Below are 27,534 nucleotides of genomic sequence, written 5' to 3' on the forward strand. Positions count from 1 at the left end.
GCTTGTCATCACCTTGTGTCCTTGGTGTTCTTCATTCTCCTTTGATCCAGGTGGGTTGAGACCAATTGATGCATCTTAGATGGCTGCTTGCTAGTGTTTAAGACCCCAGACACCACTCTTCAAAATGGGATGCAGAATGTTTTCTTAATAGATTTTATTATGCCAATTGACTTAGATGTCCCCTGAAACCATGGTCCCCAGGCCCCTGCCCCTGCTACACTGGCCTTTGAAGCATTCAGTTTATTCGGGAAACTTCTTTGCTTTTGGTTTAGTCCGATTGTTTTGACCTCCCCTGTATTGTGTGCTGTCTTTCCCTTCACCTAAAGTAGTTCTTATCTACTATCTAATTAGCGAATGCCCCTTTCCCACCCTCCCTCCCTCCCCCCTCTCATAACCACAAAAGAATGTTTTCTTCTCAGTTTTAACTATTTCTCAAGCTCTTATAATAGTGGTCTTATACAATATTTGTCCTTTTGCAACTGACTAACTTCACTCAGCATAATGCCTTCCAGTTTCCTCCATGTTATGAAATGTTTCACAGATTCCTCACTATTCTTTATGGATGAGTAGTATTCCATTGTGTGAATATACCATAATTTATTTATCCATTCATCCATTGATGGGCATCTTGGTTGCTTCCAGCTTTTTGCTATTGTAAACAGTGCTGCAATAAACATGGGTGTGCATATATCTGCCAGTGTAAAGGCTCTTATTTCTCTAGGACATATTCCAAGGAGTCGGATCCCTGGATGGTATTGTAGTTCTATTTCTAGCTTTTTAAGGAAGCGCCAAATCCATTTCCAAAATGGTTGTACCATTTGACATTCACACCAGCAGTGTAGAAGTGTTCCAATCTCTCCACAGCCTCTCCAACATTTATTCTTTTGTGTTTTTTGGATTAATGCCAGTCTTGTTGGAGTGAGATGAAATCTCATTGTAGTTTTGATCTGCATTTCTCTAATGGCTAATGATTGTGAACATTTCCTCATATATCTGTTAGCTACCTGAATGTCTTCTTTAGTGAAGTGTCTATTCATATCTTTTGCCCATTTTTTAATTGGGTTATTTGTCTTTTTGTAGTTGAGTTTTTGCAGTATCATGCAGATTTTAGAGCTCAGGCGCTGATCAGAAATGTCATAGCTAAAAACTTTTCCCAGTCTGTAGGTAGCCTTTTTACTCTTTTGGTGTAGTCTTTGGATGAGCATAAGTGTTTGATTTTTAGGAGCTCCCAGTTATCTAGTTTTTCTTCTACATTCTTTATAATGTTTTGTATGCTGTTTATGCCATGTATTAGGGCTCCTAACGTTGTCCCTATTTTTCCTTCCATGATCTTTATCGTTTTAGATTTTATATTTAGGTCTTTGATCCATTTTGAGTTAGTTTTTGTGCATGGAGTGAGGTATGGGTCTTGTTTCATTTTTTTTTGCAGATGGATATCCAGTTATGCCAGCACCATTTGTTAAAAAGACTGTCTTTTCCCCATTTAACTGTTTTGGGGCCTTTGTCAAATATCACCTACTCATATGTGGATGGATTTATGTCTCAATTCTGTTCCATTGGTCCATGTATCTGTTGTTGTACCAGTACCAGGCCGTTTTGGAACGGTCGTAGGTTTTAACCCATCAGCGGCTCAGCAGGAAAAAGACCTGGCAATCTGCTTCCATAAAGATTACAGCTGGAAAACCCAGTTCAACTCTGGGCTGAACTCTGTTGACAAGCAGTTCAGCTCTGTCACACGAGGTTGCTATGAGTTGGAATTGACTGGATGGTGCAGAACACCAACATGCAATTTCTAGATGTAGCGTGGGATTAATATTGGGGTGAATTTAACAGAAGACTATTGCAACCTATTCATTTATTAATGTATTTACCCACCAAGAATGTATTTAAAAATTATAATGTAGTAGATCTATGATAAATGCTCAGGCTTTAAAGACTATAATATAGTTTTTGACCTCAAAGAGCTTCTGCCCTAATGTGCAGTTAGATATTTAAATGGATCATTTCCATATCACTGTGAAAATGCTATAATGAAGGAAAGTGGATGAGAACTCAGCCTGGTGAGAGCTCAGAGGAAGAAGGACTTTACTGACCCTGGAGCCCAGGTGATGGTGGAGTGTAATTTAGGCTGAAGGTTATAAGGTGGGTATGTGGGCAGGCAGCAGTTTGCTAGGCAGAAAAGGACAAAAGGAGAGAAGGCATTCTAGAGAGAGAACTCTGTGTCCAAACCTGTGGAGAACTGCAAGAGTGTGGTAAAAACCTGCTTCTGTCAAGTCAGTTCCAGCTCATAGCGACCCCATATGTTTCAGAGTAGAACTGAGCTCTGTAGAATTTTCAGTGATTGTAATCTTATGGAAGTAGATCAACAGGCCTTTCTTCTGTTTCACCACTGAGTGGATTAGAACTACCAACTTTTCATTAGTAGTCGAGTATGAACTGTTTACACTACCCAGGGATCTACAGGAGCATGGTATATTGGGGGGTAGGTGGAGGGACTTCAGGTAACATTGTGTATATTGAGTTATCTGAGAGATTAAGACCAATGTTGGACTTGGTTGGTAATAAATCACATCCTTTAATTAAATGAGATTGGTATTTTCCACCGAGTCTTCCCTATCACCTGAGTTTGAATGAAGATCCTAACTTCTAAAAGAGACAAACACTTTAAGGATGTTGTCAAGTAGGAGCACCAAATCTCTGTGAGGCTTTGAGATGGAAAATGAGTAACTGTCAGGAACTTCAGACTCTAGTTATAAAAATATCTCTAAAATCTCGAGAATCCTTCTTAGGCGATAGTCCTTAATTTTAGAGAAAAAGAGGGATGTTCTTGAAATTTTCCTTGGAGGTCTAGAGATTATGGCACTGCTGGGAGTCATCACTGATGGCCTCATGAACTTTCGATCTGTAAGAAAAATGACTCTGGAGTGCTCCTCTCACTTTTTACTGAGAAATTCCCTCAGCCACATGTATTGGGCATCTATTAATCTATTGAGCTTGGGTCAGTGGCTCTCAAATGTAACTCCTGAACCATCAGCATCACCAGAGAAGTTGTTGTTGGGTGCCATCGAGTCTGTTTTGATTCATGGTGACCTCATGCATTACAGAGCAGAATTGCTTAGTAGGGTTTTCTTGGCTGTAATCTCAGTGGGGAGCCCTTGTGGGGTACTAGTTAAGAGCTTGGCTGCGAACCAAAATGTTGGCAGTTTGAATTCACCAGCCACTCCTTGGAAACCCAATGGGGCAGTTCTACCCTGTCACTATGAGTCAGAATCAATTCAATGGCAACAGTTTTTTTTTTTTAAATCTCAGTGGACGAGGCCTAGTGGTGAAATGGTTAAGCACCTGGCTGCTAACCAAAAGGTTGGCATTTGAATCCGCCCAGGAGTTCTACAGGAGAAGAACCTGGTGATTTGTTTCTGTAAAGATTACAGACTAGGATACCCTATGGGGCAGTTCTACTCTGTCACATGGGGTTGCTGTGAGTTGAAATCAACTAAATGGCACCTAACAACAACAACACATCTTAATGGAAGTAGATCACCAGGCCTTTTCTTCCATGCTTTCACTGGGTAGGTTCCAACCTACAACCTTTAAGTTAGCAGTCAAGTACATTCCCTTTGTCCCATTTAGAAGTTGTTAGGCTTGAAAATTCTGAGGCCTTACCCAAGACGTCCTATATCAGAAATTCTGGAGCAGGGCTCAGCACTCTGTTTTTAACAAGCCCTCCAGGTAATTCTGACATTCAAGTTTGAAAATCCCTGGTCTACGTGATTGGTAGTGAAGTTTTCCTGTGTTATTCTCATGTTCTGCCAAAAGAGGGAGCACTTTGCAGACCTCTGCCACACTCTTTACTGCTATTCCCTAAAAGGCCTAAACAATTTTTTGAGGAGGGATGACTTATCATCAGATCCAATAACAACCTTGTGAAGTGCTGGTTATACTAGTGCTGGAGGTGCTCAGCCTTTCCATCTAAGAATGAGCCATCTTGGGAGTACCTGGGTGGTGCAAATGGTTAACATGGTCCCTGCTAACCAAAAGTTTGTAAGTTTGAGTCCACCCAGAGGTGCCTTGGAAGAATGGCCTAGCAATCTACTTCTGAAAAGTCAGCCATTGAAAACCCTATGGAGCACAGTTTTACACACATGGGGTCACCATGAGTTGGAATTAACTCAATGGCAACTGGTTATGGGATCCTGTTACACCTCAACCAAACAGGCCAAATAACAGTCAGTCACAACAACAATGACTCAAAATGAGAAGAAACAGCTGCAAAAATCCACTACTAATCGGAACGTGGAATTATGAAGTATGAATCTAGAAAAATTAGAAAAAAATTAGAAGTCATAAAAAATTAAATGAAATGTGTAAAGGTTGATATTCTAGGCATTAGTGGACTGGTATTGACCATTTTGAATCAGAAAATCATATGGTCTACAATGCAGGGAACAAGAAATTGAAGAGGAATGGTGTTGCATTCGTCGTCAAAAAGAACATTTCAACATCTATCCTGAAGTACAATGCTGTCAGTGATAGGATAATATCCATATGCCCACAAGGAAGACCAGTTAATACAACTACTATTCAAAATTCCACACCAACTACTAATGCCAAAGATGAGGAAATTGAAGATTTTTACCAATTTCTGCATTCTGAAATTGATCAAATATGCGAACAAAATGCCTTAATAATTACTGGTGATTGGAATGAGAAAGCTGGAAACAAGGAGGATAGGTAGTTGGAAAATATGGCCTTGGTGATAGAAATGGTGTCAGAGATTGCATGATAGAATTTTGCGAGACCAATGACTTCTGCATTGCAAATACCTTTTTCAACAACATAAATGGTGACTATACGTGGTCACCTCACCAGATGGAATACACAGGAATCAAATCAACTGCATCTGTGCAAAGAGATGATGGAGAAACTCAATATCATCAGTAAGAATGAGGCCAGGGGCCGACTGTAGAAGAGACAGTTTCTTATATGAAAGTTCAAGTTGAACCTGAAAAAAATGAAATTAAAATGTGATTTTGAGTATATCTCACCTGAATTTAGTGATCATGTCAAGAATTGATTTGAGGCATTGATCACTAATGACTGAAGACCAGATGAATTGTGGAATGACATTAAGGATATCATACACAAAGAAAGTGAGAGGTCATTAAAAAGACAGGCAAGAATGAAAAGACCAAAATGGATGTCAGAAGAGGCTCTGAAATTTCTTTTGGACATAGAGTAGCTAAAGTGATGGAAGAAGTGATGAAGTAAAACAGCTGAACAGAAGATTTTAAAAGGCGGCTCAAGAAGACAAAGAGAAGTGTTATAACGAAATGTGCAAAACCTAGACTTAGAAAACCAAAAGGGAAGAAAACGCTCTGCATCTCTCAAGCTGAAAGAACTGAAGAAAAAATTTGACCCTCGCGTTGCAATATTGAAGGGTTCTATGGGCAAAATATTGAAGGGCATAGGAAGCATCAAAAGAAAATTGACGGAATAGACAGAGTCACTATACCAAAAAAGAATTAGTCAACATTCAGCCATTTCAGAGTAGCATATAGTCAAGAACCAATGGTATTGAAATAAGAAGTCCAAGCTGCACTGAGAGGAATGGCAAAAAACAAGCCTCCTGGAATTGACAGAATACCAATTGAGATGTTTCAATAAATGGAGGCAGCACTGGAGGTGCTCACTCGTCCATGTCAAGAAATTTGGAAGACAGCTTCCTGGACAACTGCCTGGAAGAGATCCATATTTGTGCCCGTTCCAAAGAAAGGTGATCTAACAGAATGCGAAAATTATCAAACAATATCATTAATATCACTGCAAGTAAAATTTTGCTGAAGATCAGTCAAAAACAATTGCAGCAGTAAATCAACAGGGAACTTCCAGAAATTCAAGCGAGATTCAGAAGAGGACATGGAACAAGGGGTTGTCATTGTTGATGTCAGATGGATTTTGGCTGAAAGCAGAGAATACCAGAAAGACGTTCACCTGTGTTTTATTGACTGCACAAAGGCATTCGACTATGTATATGACAACACATTATGGATAACATTGAGAAGAACAAGAATTTTAGGATAGGATGCCATGTCTTTCCTTTTGTGTGTACAGATATTTTAAGAGTAGATTGCATCATATGCACATTTAACTTATTTAACATTTATTCTACTAAATGTATGGCATAGCGACCATTCTGTTGCAGTAGTATAGCACACATTCTGCAAAATTTTATTTTGCTTATATATGCTTCGTTACTTATATACTTACCAATTATACATTTATACATACATAATGCATTACAGGATTATATTTACACATCCATATATTCTACTTTATGAATAATTTAAGGAAGTTCAAGGGCAATTTTTGTGTCAAGTGCTGACTTGAGAAATCACACCCTTACACAGAAACAGGCTCCCTGTTTATGAGGGTTTATTGTGATCTCTACCCTGCTTTTTCACCCCCAGACCTTTACCTTTCCCTTCCTTGTTCTGGGGATTCTCGAAGGCTTTTGTCTGAGCCCTTGGTCATGATGCTGTTGCCTGTGGACCCAGGAGCACTTTACATTCATTTTCCCTTTGCAGAGTTGTTTATGACAACCCCAGCCGAGTTGGAGTCCCTCCCAGCTGTGATTGCTGCTCAGTGCTCCTGGCTTCCCGTCTAAGGCAGAAGCCCCCCGTCTGTTCCACTCCCTGCTGCCTGTCACCTACCAAACCAGTCTGAGGTCTTCGTTTCAACTTCTCTTCATAAAAATTCCCTGTGATTGATTATGGCTCCCACAAGCTGTCGTTGAGAGCATCTGGATAGGGTTGGAGGGGGTGTTTATTTTTCTTTTTTCCAGAGAGAAATGGACAAGTTCCACACTGGGCTCAGCATCTTGCCCAACCTTCGCACCATGTGTTCATGGCTTTTCTTCCTTTGGCCAGCAGGAGTCATCTCAGTTTCAATTTCTGTTTTCTCCTTTTCTCCCTTGAAAATGGTGATTAGCAAATTCCATTTGTCATTCATTTCCCTTGGTATGCTGGCTCTCTCTCTGTGTGTGTGTGTGTGTGTGTGTGTGTGTGTGTGTGTGTGTGTACCCATCTTGCTATTCCCTCTCAAGCCAGGCAGGAGGCTAGGGCTGTACCAGATGGTGTTCTGGGCAACCGCGCTCTGCCAGCAACATGTTCAATCCCTTGTAAAGGTCCTCCTGCTTTATCCACCTGTTACTTGGCTAGCTCCCTTTTCTCTTTCTCTCTTTCTGCTGCAGACCCCCCCACCACACACCCACCCACCCACCCACACACACACACACACCACTCCCAACTCTAGCACGGCTTTAGGGTTAAGTTCTAGGGCCACTTATTTTCTTCTTTCTGGAAAACTTTGTGAAGAAGCTTGTTGGCCCCAGTACTCAACATGGTGCTGGATATCAGGGGTTAAGTGCACAGACTCCGGGGTCAGACGGACTGGATGCCAAGTTCCAGTTCTGCTGCTTTCTAACGTTATTGCCTCAAGCAGTTAACTTACCTTTGTCTCTTCATTTGTAAAATGGGGATTGTCATGAGAAATAACTGAGTTAACGTTACTTCTCACAGCAATCTGTCAAGAAATTCTGTTAACTCTACATTCAAAAAGTATCTGGAAGGAGGCCACTTCTCACCACTCCGCAGCTGCCATCCCAGTCCTGACATGACTGTTTCTTTGCTGGATGACCATACAGCTTCCTTCTCCTTCTCCTCCTCTCCCCTTCCCCTCCTCTTTTTTTTTTTCTTTCTTTTTTTACAGCTTTACTGAGATATATTTTACATACCATAAAATCCACCCACTTAAAGCATACAGTTCATTGGTTTTTAGTACATTCACATGGTTGTGCAACCATCATTCCTATTTAATTTTAGGACATTTTTGACATCCCCAAAATAAATCTCATTGACAGTATTAGTTCCTCTTTCCTTTCCCTTCTTCCCCGCCCCAGCCCCTGGCAACCACTCATCTACTTTTTTTATCTCTATGGATTTGCCTATTCTGAACACTTCGTGCAAATGGAATCATACAACACGTGGTCTTTTGTGACTGACTTATTTCACTTAACATGTTTTCAAGCATCATCCATATTGCAGCAAGTATCAGCACTTCATTTCTTTTTATGGCTGAATTGTACTACCCCTTTCAAGACCCAATTATTTTCTCCTTTGAATTTTTGTTGATACTATGTGTTTTCCCCAATGAAGGCATGTTGATTGAAGGACCAGCTCAGAGTTTTTGTTATGAGTTATGGATTTTGATACTCATTATCTGGGATATCATTTGTCCCACAGACCCTGGATGATATAAATCCTGTTGATATGAGTTAATGCTAAAATCGTTTTTTAAAATCTTTTAAAATTTTACTTCTTGAAAATTTGCAAAACCAGAGGTAACACATGAAGGCACTTGGTAATAACTGCACATACATTTCATTCTAGTCTCCTTCTTCTTACTCTTTTATTTTTCATGAAAATTTTCAAAATATGGTACAATGCATCCTTCCTTACTGCAGTACTTATAGCCCAAATACATAAAACCAAGGAATTTTTTTTTATCTCAGAAAAATTGCCACTATAATGTATTCTTCATTACTGCAAAAGCAGTACTTACAGGCCAAATAAATAAAACTAAAGGAATTTGAATCTCAGGAAAATTACCACTACTGTGTATTCTTCGTTATAAGAAACAGTACTAGCAGCTAAGAAGCAGAAACAGCTGCCCTGGAATATACTGCAGAACTGCTCACAGTGGTGCGTTCCACCTGCTATGGGGAAGCCATGATTGGGTCCTAAGATTGAACGCAGGGTAAGAATAACTTACAGGAATGCCAGCCTCTTGAAAAGTACCATTGCAATGCATTATTCTTAATTGCAAAGGCATTATTTACTGTTCGGAAGCTAGAAAAGCAAGGAGCCAGTAACATCTGGAAACAATGAATGGTGTCAAGTAGAAAATGGCCAGTGTGACTGAAAACTGGCAGTAGCTTATTCTTATGATAAGTATATTCTCACACAGAGATATATATATAAAATACATATATATGTATATATATATAGCTGGGAAACAGTGTGGAGGCTTATCTCACAGAAATAAAGACAAACTGTCAAAAATTTAGAAAATTCACACATCCAGGAGGCATCGCCTAAGGCAATGTTCAATCTACACAGAAATGAGGTTCCAACTCAGGGTTCTGGAGTTTTATACATTTCTAAAGGCTCCCAACTTGAGGCTAAATGTTAAAATCAGGCTACCTTCTTTCCAAAGAACTCCAGAGGCACAAAAAGTGAGTGGGATATCATATACCCCACGGGCCTTGAAAGGGTTACGTTGTATGGATATACCACGTTATATTTATCATTTAACCATTTGACGAACATTTAGTTTGTCTCCATGTTTTGGCTATTATAAATAATGCTGCTATGAACGTTAATTTACAAGTTATCTTGTGAATGTGTGTTTTCATTTTTTGGGGGGTGTATATGTAGGAGTGGAATTGCTATGGGTTAAATAGTAACTTTATGTTTATCATTTTGAGGAACTGCCATACTGTTTTCCAAAGTTTCTGCTTCACTTTACATTCCCACCAGCCATGTGTGAGAGTCCCAATTTCTCCATATATTCACAAACACTTGTTATTATCTGTCTTTTTTATTATAGCTTTTGTAGTGGCTATGGAGTTTTGATTTGCATTTCCCTAATGACTAATGATATTGAGCATCTTTTCATATGCTTATTGGTCATTTGTATAACTTCTTTGGAGAATGGCCTACTTTAATCCTTTGCCCATTTTAAAATTAGATTATTTGTCTTTTTATTTTTGAGTTGTAGGAGCTCTTTCCACCACCTGTCTGCCAGTTTGTTATACTGTAGTGGCTTGTACGTTGCTGTGATGATGGAAGCTATGCCACAAGTATTTAAAATTCAAACAGGGTCTCCCACGGTGGACAGGTTTTAGCAGCACTTCCAGACTAAGACAGAGTAGAAGGAAAGTCCTGGAGCTCTATTTCTGAAAATCAGCCACTGTAAACCTTATGGATCACTCAGAATATTGTCTCTGTAATACTGAAAGATGTACCTCCTAGGCTGAAGGGAAACAATGGAATCAAACATGCTAGTGATCATGGGGATGGCATGGGAACAGCAACGTTTCATTCTGTTGTACATGGGTTTGCCATGAGTTGGAGCTGACTTGATGGCAACTAACAAGAGTTCTTTACATATTATGAGCACCAGTAGCAGGTGTCGTTGAGTTGACTCCAACTCATGGCAACCCCATATGTGTTAGTGTGTAATTGTGATCCTCAGGGTTTTCAGTGGCTGCTTTTTCAGAAGTAGGTCACTAGGCCTTTCTTCTAAGGCACCTCTGGGTAGACTCAAACTTCTAACCTTTAGGTAAGGAGCTGAGAATGTTAATCATTTTCACCACTCAGGGACTTCTATATTCTGAGCAGCAGACTCTTATCACACATATGCTTTGCAAATATTTTCCCTCATTCCATGGATTATCTTTTAACTTTCCTGATGGTGTCCTTTGATGCCCCAGTTTTAAAATTTGATGAAGTCCAATGTATCTTTTTAACTTTTGTAGCTTGTGCTTTTGGTGTCATATCTAAAAAAACCTTGCCTAACCCAAGGTCATGAAGATTTACTCCTATGATGGAGCTCTGGTGGCACAGTGGTTAAGAACTACAGCTGCTAACCAAAAGGTCGGCAGTTTGAATCTACCAGCCGCTCCTTGGAAACCCTATGGGGCAGTTCTACTCTGTCCATAGGGTTGCTATGAGTTGGAACTGACTCGACAGCAACGGTTTCTTTTTTTTTTTTATTGTTTCTTGTTTTCTTCTAGGAATTTTAGCTCTATAATCTATTTTGAGTTAGTTTTTTTTGTGAGGTAAGGATTCAAATTCATTCTTTTGCATGTGGATATTCAGTTGTCTCAGCATCATTTGTTGAAAAGTCTATCCTATTTGAATATTCTTGGTATCCTTGAACTTAAATGTAAGGGCTTATTTTAGGACTCTCAATTCTAGTCCATTGATCCCTATATTCTATCATTATGCTAGTACCACATTGTCTTGATTATTGTAGCTTTGTAGTGGATGTTGAAGTTGGGAAGTATGATTTCTCCTTGTTCTTCTTTTTCAAGAGTCTTTGGTTATTCTGGGTCTCTTACATTTCTATATGAATCTTAGGGTCATATTGTCAATTCTGGCAAAATCTCCGCTAGATAAAAAAGAACAAACAAACAAAAATCAACTGGGATCTTGCCAGAGATTGTATTTAATTTGTAGATCAATTTGGAGAGTATAGCCATCTTAACAATGTTGTCTTCAAATCCATGAACATGGGATATCTTTCCATTTATTTAGATCTTTAATTTTTTTGGACAATATTTTATGTTTTAAGGGCCATGCACTTCTTTCATGAAATTTATTCCTGGGTATATTCCCTTTTTACTGCTATTATAAATGTGATTATTTTAAAAATTTTATTTTTGAATTGTTCATTGATAGTCCATAGAAATAAAATTGATTTTTGTATATTGATTTTTTTTACCCTGCCACATTTCTGAATTTATTAATTTTCATAGTTTAGTGTATTCTTTAGAAATTTCTGCATACAAGATTATGTCATCTGCAAATATAGTTTTACTTCTTTCCCATTTGCATGTCTTTTCTTCCTTTCTTCTTTCCTTCCGTCCTTTCTCCCTTCTTTCTTTCCTTCCTTCCTTTCTTCCCTCCCCTCCCCCACCCTGTCCCAGTTATCCTAGTTAGAACCTCCAGTACAATATTGGATAGAAGAGGTGAGAGTAAACATCCTTGTCTTGTTCCTGATTTTAGGGAAGAAGCATTTACTATCTCTCCATTCAGGATGATGTTAGCCATGGTTTTTCATAGAGCTCTTTATCAGAATGTTGTTGTCGTTGTTGTTAGGTGCTGTCAAGTCAGTTTCAGCCCATAGTAACCCCACGTACAACAAAATGAAACACTGCCTGGTCCTACATCATTCTCAAAATTGTTGCTATGTTTGAACCCATTGTTGTAGCCATGTGCCGGTCCATCTCATTGAGGATCCTTCTCATTCTTGCTGACCCTCTACATGACCAAGCGTAATGTCCTTCTCCAGGGACTGGTCCCTCCTGATAACATGTTCAAAGTATATGAGGTGAAGTCTCATCATTCTCACTTTTAAGGAACATTCTGGCTGTACTTTTCCTAAAACAGATTTGTCCGTTCTTCTGGTAGTCCATAGTATATTCAATATTATTCACCAATACCATAATTCAAAGACATCAGTTCTTCTTCAGTCTTTCTTGTTCATTGTCCAGCTTTCACATGCATATGAGGTGGTTGAAATTATCATGGCATGAGTCAGGTGCACCTTGGTCCCCAAAGTGGTATCTTTGCTTTTTAACACTTTAAAGAGGTCTTTTGCAGCAGATAATACATCATTTGATTTCTTGACTGCTGCTTCCATAGGCATTGATTGTGGATCCAAGTAAAGTGAAATCCTTGACAGCTTCAATATTTTCTCTGTTTATCATGGTGTTGCTTATTGATACAGTTGTGAGGATTTTTGTTTTCTTTATATTGAGGTGTAATCCATACTGAAGGCTGTAGTCCTATTTTCATCAATAAGTACTTCAAGCCCTCTTCACTTTTAGCAAGCAAGGTTGTGTCATCTGCATATCACAGGTTGTTAAGGAGTCTTCCTCCAATCTTGATGCCGTGTCCTTGTTCATACAGTCTACCTTCTCTGATTATTTGCTCAGCATACAAATTGAATAAGTATGGTGAAAGGATACAGCCCTAACGTACATCTTTCCTGAATTTAAACCACACAGTATGAGTACCTCTTAGTCTATGTACAGGTTCTGAATGAGCACAGGGAAATGTTCTAGAATTCCCATTCTTCACAATATTATCCATAATTTGTTACTATCCATGGCTCGTAGCAACCCTATGTACAAGAGAATGAAACACTGCCTGGTCCTGCACCATCCTTGCAATTTTTGCTATGTTGGAGCCCATTGATGCAGACATGTGTCAATCCATCTCATTGAGGATACTCTTCATTTTCACTGACCCACCACTTGACCAAGCATGATGTCCCTCCTGATAACATGTCCAAGGTATGTTAGACGATGTCTTGCCATTCTCTCTTTTGAGGATATATCTGGCTGTACTTTATTCCAAGACAGATTTGTGCCTTCTTCTGGCAGTCCATGGTACATTCTTCAACCATTTTTGATAGAATCACCTTATATTTTTAGTTTGTTGAGTGTTTTTATCATGAAAAGGTGATGGAGTTTATCAAATAGTATTTCTTTATCTACTGAGACGATGATTTGTTTTTAATCCTTTATTCTATTAATATGGTGTATTACCTTGATCCTCCCCCCCACCCCAATTTCAAGCCAACCTTGTATTCTTAGGATAAATTACACTTGGTTACTGTGTCTAATCCTTTTTATATTTTCCTGGATTTGGTTTGCTCCACATAGATTTCTAACAGGTCATCCAGTTTCTATTCTTGCGTCCCTAGAGTTTTTTTTTTTTTTTTAAACACAGTAGACAGAGAAATCTTCTGAAAACATGTTATATCATTGCTCAAAATCCTGCGTTAATCCTTTCTGTGGAGTAGAGTCAAAGTTCTTATGGTGCTTGTCAGGCCCTAATAAACTGTGCTCTGTTACTCTTGACCTCAGTTCCTACTGTTCTCCTACCTATAAGCCTTTTCTTTTTTTTCCTCCTAATTTTTATGGCTCCTACTCCTCTTCCCTCATCCTCTTGGCTCCAGCAAAATGCCCACCTTACTGTTTGTTGAACATGCCAGAGTGTCTGCACTGGTTGTCCTCTCAGCTTGGCACATACTTTCTCTTGCTATTTACTTAGAAAATTCCTCTGTTATTGACTCCTTTGTTCAGATGTTGCCTTCTCAATAAAGCCTACTTTAGTCAATCTTTGGAAACATGTAACCCATGCCTGAAACCTGATCTCTTTAACCTGTTCTACTTTTTCTTTTTTCCATAGTATTTATCACATTTTAGAATACTAATTTAATGTAATTAAATTTTTTTTTATTAACTATTTTTCCTACCCACACCACCTAGAACATAAGCCCTATGAGGGCAAGAATCTTTGTTTTGTTTACCAGTTTATCCCAGAGCATAATAGTGTACTCGACACATTTTTTTTTTGAATGAATGAATGACTGAGTAACATATTTATAGCTCTTAGACAAATGCCTGACTTTTGGAAAGGGCTCTATAAATATTCAGTTGTGTTTTGTGTTCAAATACCAAACATGGTTCCTGTTTTCTAGAATTTGCATACTGGAGGAGGAGGTAGATATTAATAAAACAATCATATAATTGAATGAGAGGAAAAAAAAATCAGGTAAATGCACTTACCGAAGCACCAGACTTGGACTGTGGGTCAAGAAAAAGAAAAGGACACCTAAATTAGGATGTGAAGGCTGAGGTACTAGCTACAGGTGAAGGAGGAGGAAAAGGCCCAGAGCACTTTCATATTAGCAAGGACAAAGGACATGTGATAGGAACATATTTCAAGGAATAACAAAAGACCAGACAAGCAGAAGTACAGAGAGTGGAGGGATGACTCAGTAGGACATCCTGGACCTTGTTTCAGATTTGGTTTTTATCCAAGAGCAAGAGTGGGTGTGGAGATAGCAATGTGAAGATGCCCTAATCGATGTTCATTTTGAGAAGCTCACTCTGGTACACCCTGAAGACTAGTTTGAATAGTTTGAAGAGGAGGTGTGATGGATCAGTTCTGGCTAAGGCAGTAGGTAAGAGGTAACACATGGGTAATTGTAATTTATTCCTTTTCTTTTTGCTTAACTGCATTTTCTAATATATCCAAAATGGTCGTGTAGTTCATATGTATTTATGGTACAGGAATTTAAAATGTAAATTTCAACCAAGGACCAATAACTCTAGAAATCACATTCCCACGTGCTTGGCTTAGGGTGGTAACAGCACTCTAGAAGTTGAAATGGAGGTGGCTGAGTCTTGGTGAGATCTAGATGATAAGGGCAAGCAGATGTGAAGGATCAATGTTTGGTTTCTGGGCAAATGGTGGTTCTACTTTCTGGGAAGGAGAAGACTGGGGAGAGTCATGTCTTGGAGAGGAGAAGGTTAGGAGCCTGGTAACTGAACGCTACAGAGTGCAGGAAGATTTGGGTGCTGGAAAGACTCTAGGGTGCCCCCCTCACCCACCAGGATTCCTATCTCCTGGTGTTCACACCTTTGTGTAATCCCCTCTGCTTGAGTGTGAGAACTGTGATTTGCTTCTAATCAATAGAAAATGGCAAATGTGATGTGATGCCACTCTTGTGATTATGCTATGTAAGAGTTCTTACATAAAAGACTTGTTGTAGAAACTCTCCTTGATGAAAAAGTAAGCAGTCATATTGGTGAAGTCCACATGGCAAGGAACAGAGAGTGACTTCTAGGCACTGCAGGCAGCTTCTAGGAGCTGAGAGTGGTCTCCAGCCAACAGACAGCTAGAAGCCAGGGACCTCAGTCTTACCGTTGCAAGGAAATTAATTCTGCCAACAACGTGTTTGACCTTGGAAGCAGACACCTCCCCAGATGATCTTCCAGAATAGGACCCATTCTTGGTCAATACCTTCATTACAGCCATAAGACCCTAAGCAGAAAACTCAGCTGACTGTAGGATTCCCGACCCAAAGACACTGTGAGGTAATAAATATGTGTTGTTTTAAGCCACTAACTTTGTGGTAATTTATTATGTGGCAATAGATTACTAAAAAACTGGTGATGATGGTCATCTAGGCTACAGGATGTGTGGCTTCCAATAAATAGTTTGATCATTTTGTTTCTTCATGTACCTGAGAATAGGAACCTGACTAGTAGATGGCAACTGTGCAATCTCACTACACGCAAGCACATACAGATATGAGTATGCTTCACCACTAGTTCCTGGTTCTGCCTTCCATGACCTACACCAGCCCAGTGCCATTGAGTGCCACCAGGTTCATGGTATGATTCAGGGATTGTGGTGGTCTTTTTATTTTATTTTTGCGTCATTACACTCTTGACATCATCCTGTAAGTTAGATCTTATTATGTCCACATCTGTGAGCTTCAGAGAAATCAAGTAAATCTAGAACCCAAGATCACATGTCTTGTAAGTGGCTGCACTAAGCTTTAAGCACATGCCCTCTAATTCAAATTCAGCAACTCAGCACTGGCATTCAAAGCCCTCTGTGACCTGGTTCCAATTCAGTTTTCCAACCTTGTCTCCAAGACTGCCCCTGAATGTCTATATCCACTGAAGCTTGAGCCAAACTGTAACACATACAACCCTGAGTCAATAGGGGGACTGAAGTCGATTGCTTGATTGGCTCTGTGACATATTAATCTTGTGACCTTGTGTCAGTCATCTAACCTCTTAAACTGTACATTCCTTATTTGGCAGGTGAAGAAATTACACAAAGAGATATTTTATATTCCTTCTAGAATTATGTTAAAAGTAAAGGGTAAAGTTTAAGAGCACTAGATTTAGAGCCAGACAGAAGTATCCTTGTATCTTAATGCTTCCACTTCCTAGCTGTGGAAACTTGGATGGGCCATTTACCCTTTTGGAACCTCCTGTTGCTTTTTGTAAAAATCGGACAAATAACTTCACCTTCCAGTGTTCCTGTGAAGATTAAACGTGATGTGTAATGAAGCTAAGGACACTTAGCAGAGTACTTGGCATACAGAGGCTCTTTAAATAGTTGTGATAATGATTGGAGACTATCGTACGGGCTCTTAAGAGTCACACCAAACTGAAGAAATAAATTGAATTGTTGTGATTTTGTGGCTTTTTGCTGAATTCTTGACAGGAGAATATTTAGAATTTTGCCACTGTTCTAAGATTAGTTTTTCTTTCTTTTTTTCAAGAGGAGAGTAGAAATGACCTGTGATCTCTAGAATCTTGACTGAGTCATTGTGAAAACAGATAATATGTAGGCCATTTCACTTTGCCTTTGGCTGTTGTTACTGTTCTCTTAGAGAAAGGTATTTTTCAAAAATTCTGGAAACAACTCACTCGGTGATTTAAACCCAAGGAAAGTTGAGTGGAGAAGAGCATTTTGACACTTCTACTTTCCATCTCACATGGACACCCCACTGGGAAGCCCAAACAAAGTGGATGGTGGCATGGTTTAAACTTTAAGAAAAGTTAATTAATTTTTTCATCAACCTGTTTGACCTTGGAAGCAGACACTTCCCCGGTTGGGTTTCCAGAATAGGACCCATTCCTGGTCAATACCTTGATTACAGTCTTGTAAGACCCTAAAAATTCTTCTCAAAAAGTTCTTTTCCATAGAATCAGTGGAGTTATTAGAGCCATGGGTGACAGATGCCCATCTCCAGAAGGAGGCAGTCTAGAACCACAAAAGATACTAACTTTGGGGCCCCGGTTCACTCAATAACGCAGTGGGCTCTGTTTCTTGGAGTAGAAGTAGTTGAATATTTTCTTACTCATTTAAACTTTAGCAGCTTAAGTTTTTGCTTTTTGTAGGTGTAGCCATTGGTTGACAAAATAGATGCCTTTGTTCTTATAGGTTTTACTTTCTTAGTGTTACACTGGGCAAGCAGGAAAGCAGCAATGCTCAGACAGTAGAGCAGCACTTTATACGTTTATCCCCTGAAAACCCAAAAAACCAAACCCACTGCCGTCGAGTTGATTCCGACTCATAGCGACCCCATAGGACAGAGTAGAACTGCCCCGTAGAGTTTCCAAGGAGCGCCTGGTGGATTCGAACTGCCGACCTTTTGGTTAGCAGCCATAGCACTTAACTGCTATTCCACCAGGGTTTCCTTATCCCCTGAAGAGACCAAAATAAAGAGCCTGTAGGTGATAGTCACATGAGTATCCCAGTGCCTGGACCCTTGGGTACCATGTGGAAGATCACATGCTTTCTGTTTGCTCATTAGTTGATTTCAGGCATTTGCTCTTGTTCAGACCTTATACGGACCCTATATCCTAAACATCTTTACAAACATTGTTTTTTTTTTAAGGAAAAGCATTTTACATTAAGTCCCCAGTAGGCACACGTGTGTATATCTGCATTGAAATAAAAGTGTCTCAGATCAATGCTTTACTACGTGAGTAGCACTCTGATATATTCTATTGCATTCAAATTTATTCTGTTTCATTAGAAAAGCTAGTCAATATCTATTGAATTGATTTTATAATCCACTACTGGGTCACAACCTGAAGTTTAAAAACACTGTGTCTAGAAAATCTAGTGACTTTCAGTTTTAAAACTCTTTCCTCTCTTGAAACTGACCCATCCTTGGGTCTCCCCTACTTCCTTGACTGCACGTTCTGTGACTCCTTTAGGGAATTTCTTTCTTCTAGATTAGGTGCTTTCCTGGGCCAATGCTCTGTTCTTCTCTTGATTAAATTTCCTCATAGATTTCACCTTTTCTTGTGGCTACAACTGTTATCACCTTGGCAGTGATCTTTACCACCACTTGTCTGTCATTTTGTCTTACTGTGGTGACTTGTGTGTTGCTATGATGCTGGAACCTAAGCCACCTGTATTTCAAATACCAGAATGGTCTCCAGTGATGTACAGGTTTCAACAGAGCTTCCAGGCTAAGACAGACTAGGAAGACAGGCTTGGGGATCTATTTCTGAAAATTAGCAAGTGAAAACCCTATGGATCACAACAAAAGATTGTTCCATGTGGTGCTGGAAAATGAGCCCCATCTAGGTTGGAAGGCACTCAAAATACACAATGGTTCCAACAGTGGACCCAAGCATACCTGTGATCCCAAAGATGATTCAGGACCAGGCACCATTTTGTTCTGTTGTACATGGGCTTGCCATGAATCAAAGCTGACTTGATAGCAGCTAACAACAACCACAATAATTCTTAAATATATATCCCCAACTCTAGACATTCTTCAGAATTCTATATCTATGATTCCAGCAGCATTCCGAACAGTTCTGGGTAGCTTTATCCCTATCATCTCAAGCTTAGTATGCTCCAAATCAAAATCATTATCTTCTCTAAGCAACTCAGTTTTCCTTCTTAATCTGTTATTGGCTTTCCTGTTTTCCCATTTATCCAGAATAAAAATTTCAGTGCTATTGCTGACTCTTTCTTTTCTTTTGTGCTCTGTAACTAACCTGTCATCAATTCTCGTTAATACATTGTTCAAAATCTTTCTTGCCACCAAACCTTCTTGATCCAAAAAAAAAAACAAAAAAACACCCACATTGAATGGCTTCTTATCCTTAGAATATTGGTTGGGCTTTGGCCTCAAACCTGATCTCTATCATTGTTCTAAATGTACTCTACACTGGATAACACTTTAATTCCCAATCATGACCTGTAAAGAAAGAAATCTTTTCTGGTGGCTCAGAAATTACCCTCACTTCTTTTACTAATGTGACACTTACCATACTTTGCCTATCATATAATGCCACATTTTGGGCTTATTATCATGTCAGTAAGTACTTCCTAGAGGGTTGAGATCTGGGAGTCACACCGAATCTTCCTTTCGATGTCCAAATAGTAACCAAGCCATATTGCTGATGTCCTCTGACTTTCATGTGCTTATGAATTACCTGGGGATCTTGTTAAAATAAATATTCTGGTTCAGTGGGTAAGAGATGGGGCTTGAGAGTCTGCATTTCTATTCAGCTCCCAGAAAATGCCATGGCTGTCAGTCGGAGGACCACATTTTCCATAATGAGACTCTAAAATGTTCCATATCACTATTTTTGTTGGAGCCCTTATCACCTCTTACCCTCCTAATTGGCCTGCCTACTGCCTGTCCCTCACCACCACTAGCCTGTTCCTCATATAGCTTTTACCTAATGGCCCATTACCCCGTTTATAAACTTCCAAAAACAAAAGTGCATGCAACCAAATACGCAGTGTTGCCCCTTGTGGACCTGGTCTGTGGTCTAGGACTGAGCTAGATACTTGGCTTGGGACATCCTCATTCGTCTCCTGTTTTCATGGCTTCCTTCTTCTCTAACTCTTTTTGACCTATGGACCTTTTTGACTGCTCTGCTTTTCCCCACAATACTGATTTTCATTTTGCTCCAGCCCAAGCCAGGCTCTATGCACTGCAGCACCTAGATTTTCCATGCTGGCTTGGATTCCCACCAATGCCTTTAATGTGTTCCCTTCTTAAATCCACTGTTGCTAAATGATGTGGATTAAAAAGCAGTGGCGCTGAAAAAGCAGAAAGTTGACTTAGAGGAAAACATGATTGGGAAGGATACATGAAGTAGTCCATCAATGAGAGCTAGCAATGCCTTCCTTTGTCAGCCATCAGTTTGCGTTGTTCTTGCAGAGCTGGGACATCATTCCTGCTGCGGGTTTGCACTGGGGCCTCTGAGTTTCAGGCCTTTGTTATTGCAGGACTACCTTGTGAGTAATGGGAAGCAATGATATCTCAAATGCTGCATTTTCTATTTTGTTTTTATTCTTTCACTTATTTATTTATTTTTAGTGCTGTCTTTATTGCTCAATAGCAGATAATATATTGCAAAGAGAACCACCCTCTCATCAACCAAGCAGAGACCAGGGAAGGGTCAGCTAGAGAGAGATTCTGGAAAAAAAACAGATGGGGAGGAAGCAGAGGTGAGAAGTAAGATTCCTGGGCCTGGGGGGCTTAGGTTTGCTCACATGTCTATGTAATTTTCGACAGGTGATCCAGCTTCTTGGGCCTGTTTCCCCAATTCTCAGAAGGGTAGCAGGTTTTCACAGAGCACTATTTAGCAGGCCTTAAGGATAAGCTAAGGAGCCTGTGGCATAACGGTTAAGCACGTGGCTGCTAACTGAGAGGTTAGCGATTTGAACCCACCATTGGCTCTATGGGAGTAAAGGCCTGGCGATATGATTTCGTAAAGATTACAGCCTAGGAAACCCTTTGGGGCAGCTCTGCTCTGCCCTATAGGATCACTATGAGTTGGAATCTACTCAATGGCACACAACAACAACAAGAAGGATAAGCTTTTAGGGCTATGCAGAATCTTTCTATTCATCAAAAAAGCAAACAATGCTCTCTCTCCTAGAATCACACCATAAGGCTCTCAATGCCCATGAAGTTATCCTTTCCCAGGAGGTCCTTGTGTGACCTTTCCAGGCTAAGGAATCAAATTACAGGATCCTAAGACATGGGCCAAAAGGCATTTTTATTCTCATATGCTTCTCTTCACTGTAAAGTTTGTGAAATTCCTTCATGGAAGAAAGCAATGGATTTGGGAGCAAAATCTCGTCATAACCGTTTTCCACCCTAAGGAAGCAGCCCTGCCTTCCAATATGTGAATGTTCTGCAGCGTGTCCCCAGGGGCATGCATGTTTCAAGAAGGTTGCACTGACTAGGCCCCCAAGTCCGATCCCCACTCCCTAATCACTCAGAGTCCCAGTGTGTACAAATCAAGAGACTGACAAGAGCCCTGGCTGGGAAGGGCAGCAGAAAAATAGCACCTAGTAAAGAAGTTGGTGGAAGGTGGGAGGCATGAAAAAGAAAGGCAGAGAATTTCAGCTGTGGAGGGGACCCCTGAGACACATTTGCAAGATGGACAATTCGCTCCAGTGCAATTTCTGCATTTATACCTCTTTGATGGCCAGCGGGGCGATCAATAGAATGCCTGCTACCTGGTTAATGATGGGGCTGTTAGGTGGCAGCAATGAGCATGCTGGCCATGGGATCCATGGGCTGACAAAAAGACTGTTGAACACTGACTTTTCCACTTTTCTTTCTCTTTCCCCAGGGCAGCCGCTGAAGTTCTGGCAGCACTGCTGAAATCCAGTAAGTACCTCTTTTGAAGGGTGGTTATTTCTTTCCCTTCTGAATTCAGTGAAAGATACTATTCAGTCTCCATGGCTCCTTTTCATCCTGTAAGGCAACAGAGCCATGGCCTGGATCTTTGGGTGAAATGGAGAACATTAAGGCTGCTCCAAGAACACAAGTGCAAAGAGGGAGTTACTTTCTCTTCATCTTGGCATATCCATGTCCATATAGGTCTCTGGGTGGTGCAAACAATTTGTGCTTAACCACGAATTTAAAGGTTGGCAGTTCAAACTCACCCAGCGGCACCATAGAAGAAAGGCCTTGTAGTCTAATTCCTTGAAGATTACAGCCAAGAGAATGCTATGCAGCAGTTCTACTCTGTAACACATGGGGTCACCATGAGGCAGAATCAACTGGATGGCAATGGGTTTGGTTTTTTTGGTTTAGGCATGCTCATGAGTAAGGCCACCAAGACATTGGACCCTAAAGGGGATATGTTGCCTACTATAGACCATGAGGTCCTTCTGATTGGACTAACAGCTTTTAAGAACTGTTGGAATAAACTCCAGGTTCCCATGGGATTGCCCCATGGAAGAAAACATAATGGCCGTGGGTGGGAAGCAGGATTCTTGGGTTTAGTTCCCAACTCAGACTCTATGCTCTTGTGCAGGTGGAATGTTAGAAATTACTTGGACAGTGTAGATGCTGACAACAAATTTATATTAAAAAGTAGACTCTTTTCTCAGTTACTTGAATGCTTGCAAAAGAATAGCTCTGGGGGTCTGAATAATTTGAGGATGTTTGCCTAGTAGCCCTGGCCTAATTACATTGGTAGTCAATTTTATGTGAGAAATATAATAGAAGACATCATGCACTTGGGAGTGAAGGAGTCTTAGTTTAATGTTTTCATTTTTTTCCCACTTACCTCTTCATCTATTTTAATTTGGCACCTTGGAAACCAGCTGCTTCAATTGTGATATTTGTTTCTTTACAGGGAGCCCGAGGCCTGTGGGTAATAGGTGAACTTCAATAAAGCTTATAAATAAATAAATAATGAAAACACCCTCTCGCCCCAAACCATACATCTCTGTCAACTGTAAGCACGGAGAAAGAGCCATATCACATGGTGCTTCCCTTTATAGACTGAAGGAAAAATTGAAGCTTGAATTCATTTGTTTTGTTGGAACTTTATACAACACAAAAGTCTATTCACAACTTCATGACCTGCAGGTAGAGTGAAGGTGGAGACAGCAGGTTGGGGAGTTGAGAGTGAGTGGTTATGAAGCCCTCAAAATAGGAAGGGATGGGAAAGTGTTACCCATGGGTCCTTTGGAGAGACTTGTTCATCCGTAAGACTGGACTTGCCTGTTGTTGGGCATCTTGGTTCTCCTTATTTACCTGCTCACACCGTTGCTTTCAATTATAGCACCTGTTGCTTGATGCAGCAAGATGAGGGAGTTATTGGGTTGCAGGAAGTAAAGGTGTGAGAATGGCCCAGGACCTGGCTAGGCCAACTGAAGAATACTGTGCCTAGGGAAAGTGGCTTTCTCCTGTATTCCCCAGCCCAGCTTGGCAGTGGAGGACTTGATGTTTCATGGGAAGAGAGCCCTGTTGATTAAGGCTTGCTTACCTTTCTTGGCCCTTAAGCTTAGAGTTGAGTCTTTGATATAAAGTCTATCTACCATGTATAAAATTATGAAAGTACTCATGTGCCAATTATCAACTGTACTGGTATGAAATATGATGCATAGGCCCAGGAGAAACCAGTAGCCAGTGCAAATATGGATTGATTCAGCCTCATATCACTTAACCAGGTTTTCAACATACTGTCCATGCTTGGCTTGCTGAGCATTTAGCTTCTAGGGTTTCTCACCTCTACTCTCCCTTTGTAGCTCAGCTCATGTGCCACTTCCTCCAAAAAAAACTTACCCTCACGTCCAAGACTGGTATGCACCCATAGACTCCCCCATCTCAGCGTTTATTACAAGACATTGAAATTGCTCATCATCCATCTTGCCCACCAGACTGCAAGCTTTTGAGGGAAAGCACATTCTTTGTTGATCTTTGTATTACTTGCATCAGTACTATGTCGTTAGTTGCTGTTGAGTTGATCCCGATTCACGATGACCCCATGTGTGCAGAGTAAAACCATGTTCCAAAAGGGTTTTCAAGGTTGTGACCTTTTGGAAGCAGATCACCAGGCCTGCCTCCCAAGGTACCACTGAGTGAGTTCGAACCTCCAGACTTTTGGCTAGTTGAGCACTTAATGATTTGCACTACTCAGGGACTGGAATGGTTTATAATGTTTATATGTGTAAAAATGGCAATACTGTCTCCTACCACCTGAATTCAACAAACCCATGGATAGGACCAATGATGTCGACATTTTTGTAATTCTAATCTCTCTTCAGCTACACTAACTCTTAGGGAACTGATGGCCTGCTGTCTTCCACTTATATAATAGGTTCTATTATCCCATTGGCAGGATGTATGGGGTTGTTTTACTAATTCTGCTTAGCTGTCCATGCAGATCTTTGTCTGGGTCTTAGGTTCTTTATTTATAACATGAGAGAGTTGGGTGAGAGATTCTCGAACATTCTTTCTTACCACTAAATACTCAGCCTGAATATATATCAGGATTTCTCAGTCTAGGCACTATTGACATTTTAAACTGGAAAATTCTTTGTTGCTGTGGAGGACTGTCTGATGCACTGTAGGATGTTTAGCAGCATACCTGGCGTCTACCCACCAGATCCCAGTAGCACCTCCTTCCCATCCCCCTGTACCCTGTTGTGACAAACAAAATGTTTCCAGATGCAGCCAAACGTACCCTGAGTGTCAAAATTGCTCTCAGTGAAGAATCACTGATGTATATTTGAGCACACGCATGAGCTGAAGCCCACCTAAAGTTTCAAATGACTCTTCCCCACCAATTAAACTTCTTTATGTGTATTTCATAGAAATGTCCTTCCTACATAATTTATCTTAAATCCACCAGTATCAGTGTTATTCCTATGGGTTCATAAAAGATAAGAACACCAATCATTGTTAACAGGCACAAATTATCAAAGAAGGGTAAGAGGAGGAGAAAGAAGATCCTAGACCAAGGAGGGCAAATAGATTCCATTCAAGTGCCAAATTCAAAATGTGGGTAGAAAGATTCTGAAATCATACTTGAGCTCAGCAGGAAAGAGGGGTGTATTTAAATAGTGAAGTTGGCCATGGACTTGAGGGGGTATGGGGGGTGAGAGGAATAGCAGCACACCAGGCATTTTCCATCTTTGTTCTACTATTTCTACTGCTGCCTCTATATTTCTAACTTTGTTTCTCTTTGTACATCTATTGCAGAGTTGACCTCAACTCATGACAACCCCATGTGTGCAGAGTAGAACTGTGCTTCTCATATCTCTATCTCTCCATCATCTCTATATTTCTACCAGCCTGTCTTAGTTACTTAGTCCTGCTATAACAGAAATATCATAAGTGGATGGCTTTAACAAACAGAAATTTATTTTCTCACAGTTTAGGAGCCTGGAAGTCTGCATTCAGTGTCCCGGCTCAAGCGGAAGACTTTCTTTATCAACTGTAGAGGAAGGTCCTTGTCTCTTCAGCTTCTGTTTCCTGGCTCCTTGGAGATCTCCATGTGGCTTGCCATCAGTCTTCCCCCATCTCTGCTTCTCTCATTTGCTTGTTTAATCTCTTTTATATCTCAGAAGAAATTGACTCAGTAAACACCCTACACTAATCCTGCCTCATTCGCATAAGCAAGACAACCCATTCCCAAATGGATTATAGCCAGAGGCACAGGGGCTAGGATTTGTAACACATATTTTTAGAAACACAATTCAATCCAACATAGCCTAACCAAGGCATATTGTAGCATTGAAGGTCTGGGTATGGATAGTATCACCGTAATAGGCTGGGTTGCTGTGGGGGCAATGGATGCCATGGAATATCTCGGTTGCTTTCTATTCTCTTCATACATAGTTAAGACTTGGTGTGGAATGTCTGTATCTGGATTCCAGGGTGACTGCATGTCGTCAAACATAGATTCAGGAAGTCAGTTTCTACCTAAAATTTAAAAACTTACCTCTGGCTGATATTCCAGATACAACCCAGATATATTCCTGATATCTGGGAATGTTTCTGTGAACTTTTAGCACCTAAAGGCACACCCTTTTAGGCATTGAGTACTCCGGATTCTATGACAGTATAAAAGCTGACCATCATGGTTGTTGTTAGGTGCTACTGAGTACATTCTGACTCAAAGTGACCCTATGTGACAGAGTAGAATTGCCCCATTTCTTGGCTGTAATCTTTATGGAAGCAGATTGTCAAGTTTTTCTCCCATGGAACAATTGGGTGTGTTCGAACCTCCAACTTTTCTGTTAGCAGCCAAGTGCTTAACTGGTTGCACCATGATGGCTTCCAGTCTAAATAAATCCAGATGGACATGTCTACTGTCCTGTGAGACAGTCAGTGTTCCTGTGAGAGTAAGCATGGGTGGGGTTGGGAATCTGAAGTCAGCAAGGCCTTCTCAATTGGTGGGTGGCTAGCAGGATGCAATCCCCACCAGTGGCAGGAAAACAGGACTGAGGGGCCACGGGAGGGATCTGGGTGGAAGACCTGGAGGTGGCCCATAGTAACAACGAAAAGAAAGGAAACGAGTACCTGATTTGCATTAGGAAAATTTCATTACTTTTTCTCAGCTCTCTCTTCCGTCAAGTAGCTAGTGCATGAGAAGCCAGGGTAGGATAGGTAGATGGTAAGATGAGAGAAATGAACTCAAATAGGCCTCTCATCTCTCTCTCATCCTGAGAAGCTCTAGGCAAAATAAGCTTGGAAGTTCCAGGACCCATTTCCAATTGCTTCAGCAATTTGGCATCCTACAAATGCAAAACCACTGCTGAGTCTGTGGTCCTTCTACAGCTTCGTGGGTAGAGTGCTCTCCTCCAAACCCCAAGCATTTCATTCCATCACTTTTCCTCTCCTCCTCTGCTCATGCATGTACAAATCCAATCCTCAGGTTTTCTGGATTGAAAACTTTGCCCTTTTATGCTTTATCTCATTCAAAGACCCTTAGCTTTTTCTTACCAAAATTTAATAAAGCTTCGATTAAGGAATAGTGCACCTTCCATTGTTGGCAGTCTTTGTCTCATGAATCAAAACAATATATCTTCCTTTATCTTTCTGTCTTTTCTATCTGCCTCCACTCTGCCTTTCCCCTCTCACGTCTATCTCCATCTCATCTCTATCTCTCTAACATCTCTGTATTTCTCTCTCTGCCTCTCCCTGTATCTCTGTCTCTCCATTGTCTTTATGTCTATACCTCTAGCACTACCCCATCTCTATCACTATCTTGCTATCATCTCTACAGTTCTGTCCCTGTTTCTATCTGTACCTCCATTTGTACCCCTACCCCTATTTCTATCTTTCTATTGTCTCTATATTCTATCTGTACCTCCACCATTACATCTACCCTATCTCAATCTTCCTTCCTCTGTCATGTCAATATTTCTAGCTCGACCTCTATCTGTACCTGCACCTGTATCTCTGTCTCTACCACTGCCTTGGGATCTGTCTCTTTTTTCCTCATCCTCATCACCTTTTCTCATTGCCCCCTCCACTTTCCCTCTTTCTCTTCACTCCCTCACCTCATTAGGTATACATGCTCTTTTGAAAAATTGAGGCCCTGGAAGCAGCACTTGCATGAGTGTGTGGCAATAG

At 40.5% G+C, this 27,534-nt stretch overlaps 1 protein-coding gene across 2 annotated transcripts in view; it reads left to right on the forward strand.

The window, feature by feature from the left end:
- AGBL1 (AGBL carboxypeptidase 1) overlaps positions 1–27,534 on the forward strand; it is a 968,506-nt gene that overhangs the window by 57,510 nt on the left and 883,462 nt on the right. For both annotated transcript variants that reach the window (XM_023552843.2, XM_064267104.1), the window contains exon 4: positions 21,788–21,825. In XM_023552843.2, the coding sequence (XP_023408611.2) occupies positions 21,788–21,825 (38 nt within the window). The remainder of the gene's footprint in view (positions 1–21,787; positions 21,826–27,534) is intronic.

The sequence above is a fragment of the Loxodonta africana genome, chromosome 13 (assembly GCF_030014295.1).
Source record: "Loxodonta africana isolate mLoxAfr1 chromosome 13, mLoxAfr1.hap2, whole genome shotgun sequence".
Lineage (NCBI taxonomy): Eukaryota > Metazoa > Chordata > Mammalia > Proboscidea > Elephantidae > Loxodonta > Loxodonta africana.